Source organism: Salvelinus fontinalis, chromosome 4 (genome assembly GCF_029448725.1).
Source record: "Salvelinus fontinalis isolate EN_2023a chromosome 4, ASM2944872v1, whole genome shotgun sequence".
NCBI lineage: Eukaryota > Metazoa > Chordata > Actinopteri > Salmoniformes > Salmonidae > Salvelinus > Salvelinus fontinalis.
The window spans coordinates 60,125,488-60,136,077 of NC_074668.1; the positions used below are offsets into that span (position 1 = coordinate 60,125,488).

General features: G+C 41.1%; 1 protein-coding gene across 3 annotated transcripts; it reads left to right on the plus strand.

The window, feature by feature from the left end:
* The first annotated feature begins 265 nt into the window (after window positions 1-265).
* On the plus strand, window positions 266-10,010 carry LOC129854103 (ras-related and estrogen-regulated growth inhibitor-like). 3 transcript variants are annotated; one of them, XM_055920798.1, is made up of 7 exons: window positions 266-1,590; window positions 1,791-1,952; window positions 2,257-2,309; window positions 4,896-6,793; window positions 6,979-7,035; window positions 7,209-7,282; window positions 8,016-8,955. In XM_055920798.1, the coding sequence occupies exons 4-7, from the start codon at window positions 6,673-6,675 to the stop codon at window positions 8,499-8,501; spliced, it is 738 nt and encodes a 245-aa protein (XP_055776773.1). In that variant the 5' UTR covers window positions 266-1,590; window positions 1,791-1,952; window positions 2,257-2,309; window positions 4,896-6,672; the 3' UTR covers window positions 8,502-8,955. The 3 variants fall into 3 exon arrangements, with proteins under 3 accessions (XP_055776773.1, XP_055776775.1, XP_055776774.1); XM_055920800.1 differs by lacking the exons at window positions 266-1,590; window positions 1,791-1,952; window positions 2,257-2,309 and adding an exon at window positions 4,215-4,730 and having other exon boundaries at window positions 4,896-4,978; window positions 8,016-10,010; XM_055920799.1 differs by lacking the exons at window positions 266-1,590; window positions 1,791-1,952; window positions 2,257-2,309 and adding an exon at window positions 4,218-4,730.
* Window positions 10,011-10,590: the final 580 nt, after the last annotated feature.

A 10,590-nucleotide genomic window follows, 5' to 3' on the forward strand; every position in this document is an offset into this window, starting at 1 on the left:
GATGTGCAGGGGTACAAGTTAATTGAGGTAGATATGTACATATAGGTAGGGATAAAGTACCTATAAGACTAACAGCAGCGTATGTGATGAGTTTAAAGAGATTAGAGAAAAAAGGGCCAATATAGATATTCCAGGTAGCTATTGGTTAACTATTTAGCAGTCTTATAGCTTGGGGGTAGAAGCTGTTCAGGGTCCTGTTTGTTCCAGACTTGGTGCATCTGTACCCCTTGCTGTGCGGTAGTAGTGAGAACAGTCTATGACTTGAGTGGCTGGCGTCTTATTAATGATATATGTTATTCTTTAGGTATGTGGCAGCATTTCTCATTCACACCAATTTCTGCCTTCCACTGCATTTATGTATTCAATACTTGTTTTGCACAAAAGAAATAGTCAAATGTTGGTTCTTAAAGCTGCAATATGTCATTTTTTGGGCGACCGACCAAATGCACATAGAAATGTGTGTTATATATCTCATTGAAACCAGTAGCTCTGTTCTATGTGCGCTATTTATATGCTTCCTATTCTTACATTTATTTTTTGGTCTTTTTCTTTCGGTTTTGTACATTAATTTCAAACAGCTGAAAATACAATATTTTTTGTTATGGAAAATGTATTTCACAGCGGTTTAGACAGTACAATACATCTCTACACTATTCTTGCTTGTTTTGTCACAACATGAAATTAGGCGACTATTAGAATTTTAGCAACCAGGAAATGGCGAAGGGATTTATGTATAGTGCATCTTTAATTTCCGAATAGCAATAGTTTTTTTAATGGAATTTATTTTACTTGACAGTAATCCGGGGAATATAATGACTGTAACACCTACCGTTCACAGGCAAGATGGCGCTGATTTTGAGCAATGGATATCTGGAGATTACAAGCACATATGAAAATTCCTGTTCTTAATCAAATGGATAGGTCCTTTAACGTTACCCGTATGTCGACAAATCTAAATTGGTCGAATTATTCGTGCAGTGTATTATCTCTGAAATAGAGCAAGCTAAATTTGCACATTAGCTAACCATTACATCTCATAAACTTGATGAGTGTTCTGTTGAAATCAAAAGGCAAAACAGCAGCTTTCATTAATGCTTCTCGTCTGTATAAAATTGGTCGCAATTGAATGTATTGAGCATAACCTTGGTGTGTAAGTAATGTATAGCCAGTGAGTAGTTACACAACACGCGTGTATTTCAGAGATTAGTGAATAGGATCAATCTCCCTCTGAGGGAAGAAAAAACTAATTGAAGAGCTGTCGTTCAGGACTTCTGTGTCCTGCCCTAGCACGTCATCAAAGTTCTCAGAGCATCAAATTACTATCAAGGTACAGTATATCCACTCAACTTCTTAATGTAAAATTATTACTTCATACTCCATATTGATTCTAGATTACAATTCTTACTGTGTGATGTCTGAGTTTAAGTTATTTAAAGAGAACACCTTCACCCACCCAAAATATGATACTCAAAATAACGCAATTTCGGCTCATGTTCCCCAGCAGTTATGTACCACAGACGTCCTTATCCAGACCCTTGTGGCCAGAAATGTCCCACATCAGCCGTGAAGAAGAGGAGAGGCAGCACAAAGGTGTTTTGATAAAGCAATACCATTAAACACACATCAAGGACTATTTACGATAAATAATTGTCCTTTAAAAGGTTTTAATACATGCCTATTTTGGAGTGAAAGATAGACATAACATTTCAGCCTAGGGCTAAATCAATCTTTAGACTCATTGTTTTTGTAATTTACTGTGTCTGAACGATCACTCTCCCATTGCCTTTCAGTGGTTCTAGAAAATGTGAACACTCTTCTTGCAAAGGAAGACTATAGAGGACTTTTTGCAGTTGTCCATTTTGCAAGTCGACAATGGAAAGTGACAAATGAGGACCTGATCTTCATTGAAAACCACATTGATGCTGAATGTGGTGACCAGATTAGACTTGAAGGTCTGTGTGCTTTATATTCTTAGTGTTATTACTATTTGGAAAGGACTAATTTTCCACACGTGCCAAATCTTTTTAGCCTTGTCCCAGATCTTTTTATGCTCTTACCAACTCCATTGCTGTAAATGATTGCTGTAAATTATTTTATGGATATTAGTAAATTACAGTTCTCAAACCCATGTACTTTCGCTTGCCCTATTTTCGGCACACAAATAAGTCTGTTAACTGCAATGTTGGTAGACCCTAGCATCAAGTGCAGTCTTGTAGACTACACTTTTTTTATGGACAAAATCCTTCCGTCTAATAGGTGTTGCTGGTTGGTGGAGAAGAGTTCACACTGATTGGGAGGCCCCTACTCGGGTAAGTTTTCTAGTTCTATATCTCAACTGAGGAGGAAATTATGCATGTTTGGGTTTTGAATGTATGCAGTAAGGCGTAGAATATACTGCACTTTTTTGTTGTCATATTTCTAAGAGCCATTTCCTCTCCTCTATTCACACGTAGTCGTGATTTGGTCAGAGTAGAGGCAACTGTCATTGAGAAGAATGAATCCTGGCCCAAAGTTCACATGCAGTTCTGGAAAAGACACAGATACCAGAAGAAAAGAAGTATATATACACTGCTCAAAAAAATAAAGGGAACACTTAAACAACACAATGTAACTCCAAGTGAATCACACTTTTGTGAAATCAAACTGTCCACTTAGGAAGCAACACTGATTGACAATAAATTTCACATGCTGTTGTGCGAATGGAATAGACAAAAGGTGGAAATTAAAGGCAATTAGCAAGACACCCCCAAAAAGGAGTGCTTCTGCAGGTGGTGACCACAGACCACTTCTCAGTTCCTATGCTTCCTGGCTGATGTTTTGGTCACTTTTGAATGCTGGCGGTGCTCTCACTCTAGTGGTAGCTTGAGACGGAGTCTACAACCCACACAAGTGGCTCAGGTAGTGCAGTTCATCCAGGATGGCACATCAATGCGAGCTGTGGCAAAAAGGTTTGCTGTGTCTGTCAGCGTAGTCTCCAGAGCATGGAGGCGCTACCAGGAGACAGGCCAGTACATCAGGAGACGTGGAGGAGGCCGTAGGAGGGCAACAACCCAGCAGCAGGACCGCTACCTCCGCCTTTGTGCAAGGAGGTGCACTGCCAGAGCCCTGCAAAATGACCTCCAGCAGGCCACAAATGTGCATGTGTCAGCATATGGTCTCACAAGGGGTCTGAGGATCTCATCTCGGTACCTAATGGCAGTCAGGCTACCTCTGGCGAGCACATGGAGGGCTGTGCGGCCCCACAAAGAAATGCCACCCCACATCATGACTGACCCACCGCCAAACCGGTCATGCTGGAGGATGTTGCAGGCAGCAGAACGTTCTCCACGGCGTCTCCAGACTCTGTCACGTCTGTCACATGTGCTCATGTGCTCAGTGTGAACCTGCTTTCATCTGTGAAGAGCACAGGGCGCCAGTGGCGAATTTGCCAATCTTGGTGTTCTCTGGCAAATGCCAAACGTCCTGCACGGTGTTGGGCTGTAAGCACAACCCCCACCTGTGGACGTCGGGCCCTCATACCACCCTCATGGAGTCTGTTTCTGACCGTTTGAGCAGACACATGCACATTTGTGGCCTGCTGGAGCTCATTTTGCAGGGCTCTGGCAGTGCACCTCCTTGCACAAAGGCGGAGGTAGCGGTCCTGCTGCTGGGTTGTTGCCCTCCTACGGCCTCCTCCACATCTCCTGATGTACTGGCCTGTCTCCTGGTAGCGCCTCCATGCTCTGGACACTACGCTGACAGACACAGCAAACCTTTTTGCCACAGCTCGCATTGATGTGCCATCCTGGATGAGCTGCACTACCTGAGCCACTTGTGTGGGTTGTAGACTCCGTCTCATGCTACCACTAGAGTGAAAGCACCGCCAGCATTCAAAAGTGACCAAAACATCAGCCAGGAAGCATAGGAACTGAGAAGTGGTGTGTGGTCACCACCTGCATAACCATTCCTTTTTGGGGGGTGTCTTACTAATTGCCTATAATTTCCACCTTTTGTCTATTCCATTTGCACAACAGCATGTGAAATTGATTGTCAATCAGTGTTGCTTCCTAAGTGGACAGTTTGATTTCACAGAAGTGTGATTGACTTGGAGTTACATTGTGTTGTTTAAGTGTTCCCTTTATTTTTCTGAGCAGTGTGTATATATATATATATATATATATATATATATATATATATATATATATATTTTTTTTTTACATGTTGAATGTTTTTCTTGATATTTAAGCAATGAGGTTAAAATAATATCTAAAATGGTGTAGTGTACAAATCTAAGCTAGCACAACGCTATTCCTTTATTCCCTTAATATTCCTATGAAAGGTATTTTCATTTAATTGGGAAACAATCTAAACAGCAACACTCGAATGTAAACGTCAAATATCATTTCCCAGGGAGAATTGTCAGCATGAACAAGTGTGTAGAAGCTGCAAGAGTTTTAGTGTGGGAAAGTGACACATTCCAAGGTAGCTAGTAGAAAAGGAAAGTGGGAAACCACTGTATGAATTGGTACACTACACACTTTTTAATTAAGGAATACATAGTTGGGTGATCACTGGATCATAATCATCTTTTTTTTAGATTCAATGAATGACCTAAATTCCTCTGTCCACACATACCAATTACTGGTCGAGTATAATTTGATATTGTTTTCTTGGAGTAAACAGGAACATTAAATCTCTCCAGAGAGCGGAAATGACCCAGGATATCACAACAGAAAAGAGGCACACTTGAGGTCTTGCATTTTTCATGAATTATATGTTCAAATATTCTAAAGGATATTCATCCTCTGAAGTAAATTCTGTGAAAGCAATATGAATAACCTGACAGTGTGTTTTTCAGAATAATGCTACATAAGTGGGGCTGCTGCAAGACTAACTATTGTCTTTTCCTTTTTCAGTTATTGAGCAACCACAGACAGTGCTTCGGATCAACACAATTGAAGTTGCTCCCAGATTGAGATGATGCTATATGTTTTGAATTGTAAATAAACTTTTGGTCAGTGAATGTGCCACTGAAATTGAGAACACGTGCTCAGTATGAAAATATAATGGGAAAACGTATTTATATACAACATTTGGTAACTTTAAAGTTAATATTTGTAAATGTACCTTTTTTTATGTAAGAAGATGTGCTTATATTGTACATCTACAACAATCTGTGGTTGGTCAATTATTTATGAATCTGTCATGAAATTGGTGAAATTCAGGCACAGTTTCTCGCCTATATGACAAATAGCCATATGAAATGTTGCTGAGTCGAGAAACCTAGCTTGAAGACAGAAAAGAAGGAAAACTTGAGGTATTCCAGCCTGGTCTCATAGACTAGACATAACATAGTAAACAAAAACCCGAGACACAACGTTTTCACACTTGGTCCCTTTCAGACAATTTTTGTGAACTCTGTGGTTTGCTTAATTTTTTTTGTGCAGTGTGAACACTCCAAAAGAACTCAGACCCCTCAAAAGAGCCCCGGAAGCGATCCAAACTGAGACCATCTCGAGAGGTGGTCTGACTTCGCTTTGCTTGAATATGGGGTCTGGTTCCCTTTTTTAGGACAATGTGAACACCAAGCTCTCCAAGTTCGCTTGTCATTATTCCCGCACCACACACTAGACTACTGCAACACTATTTCCCTTGCCATAAACCCTCACGTTGGTGAGAGTTTATGAGGATGTGTATGTTCGCGGGAAAAACTGCTGTTTTTGGATATTGACTAGCAATTGTCAAGGACTTTAATTTTTGTTGAGATAGGTTTTTTGCTATATGTGATCTATAGGCTAAGAGAGCTTCATAAGCTGTTTATTGATTGTGGAGTTTGAATAGTGTGAGATGACAACAAATTTGGTGAAAATCACATCATAGGGTAGGCAATCTATTCTAGCTCTTAAAGGGGCAGTAGCCCACCTTGGGTGTACATTTTTTAATGACAGCATTATTTATTCTGCAGTTACTCTATTGCTATGTATTATGTTACCAATCAAATGTACCTTTAACTAAATGCAATCTATTAGCTTCTAAAATGTAAGTAGGTATATCTACCTGTCCAGTAACACATTTGGATTAAATGGCTTGTCCTGCACTTTGTAAAAACCCAGAGTGCATGTTGGAAAAAGATCTTGGTTCCTTTCTAAACATAGCAATGTGAATGCAAAGAGGACTCGGCCCACAAAATAGGTGAAGTGAACTGGAAAAAGATTTGAGTCCTCATTGAAAGGTCAGTTCTTTTAAAACTCCCTCAAAATATTATGGTATAATTATATAAGACAGAATGTTACTGTCTTCGGAGGGTGATTGGGCAGGGTGGACATCTAGTAACACAAATGTTGCGTGTTTGAATGTCATCACGAGCAACTTTAGCATTTTAGCTAATTAACAACTTTGCAACTACTTAATATGTTTGGTTAGCTAACCTTAACAATTTAACCTTACGAATTCTAATACCTAACATATAATAAATGGATAATGGACATCCACAAATTAATACATACCATATCATACTAATTTGATGGCCAGGCTTTTTGTTTACTATGTTACGTCTACTCCTGAGTCCAGGTTGCTATTCAAGAGTGCGGGTGCCTGTACAATCTCGTAGAGCTCGGGGATCGCATCGAATATGAATTGGAAACTTTTTATGGTTTTGAATGTTGAATTTGATGACTAATTTAACAACATCCAATGGATAAAGAAACCATGTCCACCAATTTTGGTCTATCAAGAACTTTGAAAAGGACAGGCAGTTTGTCTTCGAGAACGGTCAGGATAGTGATTTTGGGCCAAGCGGCTGTTGGCAAAACTGGTAAGCACAGAGCCACTTTAGCATAGAAACAATCATTGATGTAGAAAATATTATAGCATAGGTTATGGGTTATCATCAGATTATCCTGATTTGCGCTCTAGTTCCAGACTTGCTTCAGTTTCACACGTGTAATATCTATCAAAAGCAATTTTCTTAAAACTCATATTTCACTTCGTATTTTACAGCAATGGCTGTGCGATTTATCACTAGAAGATTCATTGGCGAGTATGACCCAACGCTCGGTAGGTATTCAGAGGGAGAGGGATTGCGTCGACTTTAATCCGATATGTCATGCCATGCGTAAAGACGCAGTGTAGCCTAGTGTATTAAGGACTAATAAATCATTAGAATGAATCTAATATAAATATGGCTCACTCTATCAAGTTTGACAAACAATTGGCATGTCTTTCTGCAGAGACCATATATAGACATGAGATGTCTATTGGTGGTGATGTGGTACACTTTGAAATACTGGACACAGCAGGGCAGGTGAGCGTGCTTGGCTTAACCTAACAGTTATGCAATCATCCTATGAAACAATCTAAGTTGTTTTGACATAGCCTACAATTCTATCTAATCATCATTGACCACTCATGTTTCTGTCCAGATTCAGAATCCTGAGTATTCATTATAATGCAACCATGGTCAGTAGTTTGAAGACCTATGTGTTACCAGTCAATTGGCCATATTATTTCTGCAAATACATTCCACTCAATCATATACACTGAGTATACAAAACATTAAGAACACTTGCTCTTTCCATGACATAGGCTGACCAGATGATTTTAAAGTCTTGAGACATGGATTGTGTATGTGTGCCATTCAGAGGGTGAATGGGCAAGACAAAAGATTTAAGTGCCTTTGAACGGAGTATGGTAGCAGGTGCCAGGCGCGCCTGTTTGTGTCAAGAACATCAATACTGCTGGGTTTTTCATACTCAACAGTTTTGTGTGTATCAATAATGGTGCACCACCCAAAGGACATCCAGCCAACTTGACACAACTGTGGGAAGCATCCCTGTGGAATGCTTTTAACACCTTGTAGAGTCCATACCCCGACGAGTTGAGGCTGTTCTGAGGGCAAAAGGGAGAGGGGGGGTGCAACTCAATATTAAGGAAGGTGTTCCTAATGTTTGGTATACTCAGTGTATAGTTTTTTGTATTGATATATGATTTTTGTGGTGTTCTAGCAGTTCTATATCTAAATATACATTTATTGTAAGGAGGAAGATGCCCTGCTGATCGAAGAGAAGATAAAGTGGGGAGACGGATTTGTGATTGTGTACTCTGTAACAGATAGGTGTAGCTTTGACGAGGTCATGCGCCTCTGTTTCCTCGTCAATCACATCCACTCTTCTTCAGGCGCCTGCAAGTGCAGCCCTGAGCCTCCACCCATAGTTATTGTGGCCAACAAGAAGGACCTTGAGTTTGACCGAATGGTGAGCACTGAGGATGGAGAAGGCCTGTCACAGGGCTTAAAACTGCCCTTCCATGAGATTTCAGTGCGTGACGGATGGGAAGAGACAGCTGCCGTCTTTAGTGTTCTTTATGGAGATGTGATCCAGCAGCTTGACACTTCCCCAGCCTCATTTCGCAGGAGAGCAGTCTCCAAGCTGATGGAGAAGATCCCCAGGATCAACTCCAATCCTCCTGGCACCCCTGGCCGCAGCTTCAGCTTCAGCTCATTCAGGGACTTCCTGCCTGACTGAGCCGGATGGGTTGGGGCTCTGAACAGCGTCTGTGATTTGGGTATTCACAGGGGGAAAGTGGAACATGTTGTTTTGGCAGCGTGCCTCTCTAGAATAGCTGTGTTAGTGCTCTATGGAAAGTGATACACCTGGATACCTGGATAAGAGACTTGGACACATTCGATTGGAAGATGGACCTAGCAACTACTGTAGAATGTAATTCTATAAATATTTGTGGGGATAAGATTAAAATCAAGCGTAATAAAGAGTATTACAATTCTGTTTGTTGTTCATGTCTCATCAAAATACAAACTAAACATCAAAAACTTTTAGTAATAAAATGTAAATATTTTTTGCAGTATCATGTGAATAAAATGAACATTCTGCAGATGTGCACAGAGAGTATATTTTTGAAAGTAGAAGAGGCAGGTGTATTTGATCTTTCCTCAAGATCGATCTTTTTTTCTTTCTTTTTAATTTTAATTTAATTTTTTAATTTTGTCCCCAATTTTCGTGGTATCCAATCGCTAGTAATTACTACCTTGTCTCATCGCTACAACTCCCGTACAGGCTCGGGAGAGACGAAGGTCGAAAGCCATGCGTCCTCCGAAGCACAACCCAACCAGCCGTACTGCTTCTTAACACAGCGCGCCTCCAACCCGGAAGCCAGCCGCACCAATGTGTCGGAGGAAACACCGTGTACTTGGCCCCCTTGGTTGGCGCACACTGCGCCCGGCCCGCCACAGGAGTCGCTGGAGCGCGATGAGACAAGGATATCCCTACCGGCCAAACCCTCCCTACCCCGGACGACGCTATGCCAATTGTGCGTCGCCCCACGGACCTCCCGGTCGCGGCCGGCTGTGACAGAGCCTGGGCGCGAACCCAGATACTCTGGTGGCGCAGTTAGCACTGCGATGCAGTGCCCTAGACCACTGCGCCACCCGGGAGGCCCTAAGATCGATCTTTAAGGCAGTAGAAAGCATTACCTGCTTAGATGTTTAAGTATATTCTTTGAAAGCCACAAACTACACCTACTATCTGAGGTACTGTATATACACAAAAGATAACATGGAACTTAAAGTGGCCCCATCAAATATTCATGTTAACCATATACTCAGCACAGTTTAGGGCTTTTGAGTAAAAAAGGCCTTTAAAAGGATCCTATTTCTGAAACCTGATACGAGCCTTTGCGATTAGGGGCACCTGCAATAGAAAAGACTTCTATAGTTGCTTTGATGTGCAAGGAATGTATTGTATATTGGCTATAATAATTTGATGTTTATACACATGGATAGTTGTGAAGACCAGGGAGAAGATGACTAAACAAAGCTTATGGGTGCTATTGAACAAAAATATGCAACATGCAACAATTTCACAGATTTTACTGAGTTACAGTTCATATAAGGAAATCAGTCAATTCAAATTAATTAATTAGGCCCTAATCTATGGATTTCACGGCTGGGAATACAGATATGCATCTGTTGGTCACAGATACCTTTAAAAAAAGAGGTAGGGGTGTGGATCAGAAAACAGTTCGTATCTGGTGTGACCACAATTTACCTCATGCAGCGCAACAACTCTTTCGTATAGAGTTGATCAGGATGTTGATTATGGCCTGTGGAATGTTGTCCCACTCTTCTTCAATGTTCAAATCCCCGCGCTGACAAGGTACAAATCTGTCGTTCTGCCCCTGAACAGGCAGTTAACCCACTGTTCCTAGGCCGTCATTGAAAATAAGAATTTGTTCTTAACTGACTTGCCTAGTTAAATAAAGGTTAAAAAAAATTAAAAAAAATGTCTGTGTGAAGTTGCTGGATATTGCCGTGAACTGGAACACGCGGTCGTACACATCGATCCAGAGCATCCCAAACATACTCAATGGGTGACTTGTCTGGTGAGTATGAGGCCATGGACATTTTCAGCTTCCAGGAATTGTGTACAGATCCTTGCAACATGGGCCTGTGCATTATCATGCTGAAACACGAGGTGGTGGCGACTGATGAATGGCACGAGAATGGGCCTCAGGTTCTCATCACTCAATCTCTGTGCATTCAAATTGCCATCAATAAAATGCAGTAGTGTTTGCTGTCCATAACTTATGCCTGCCCAT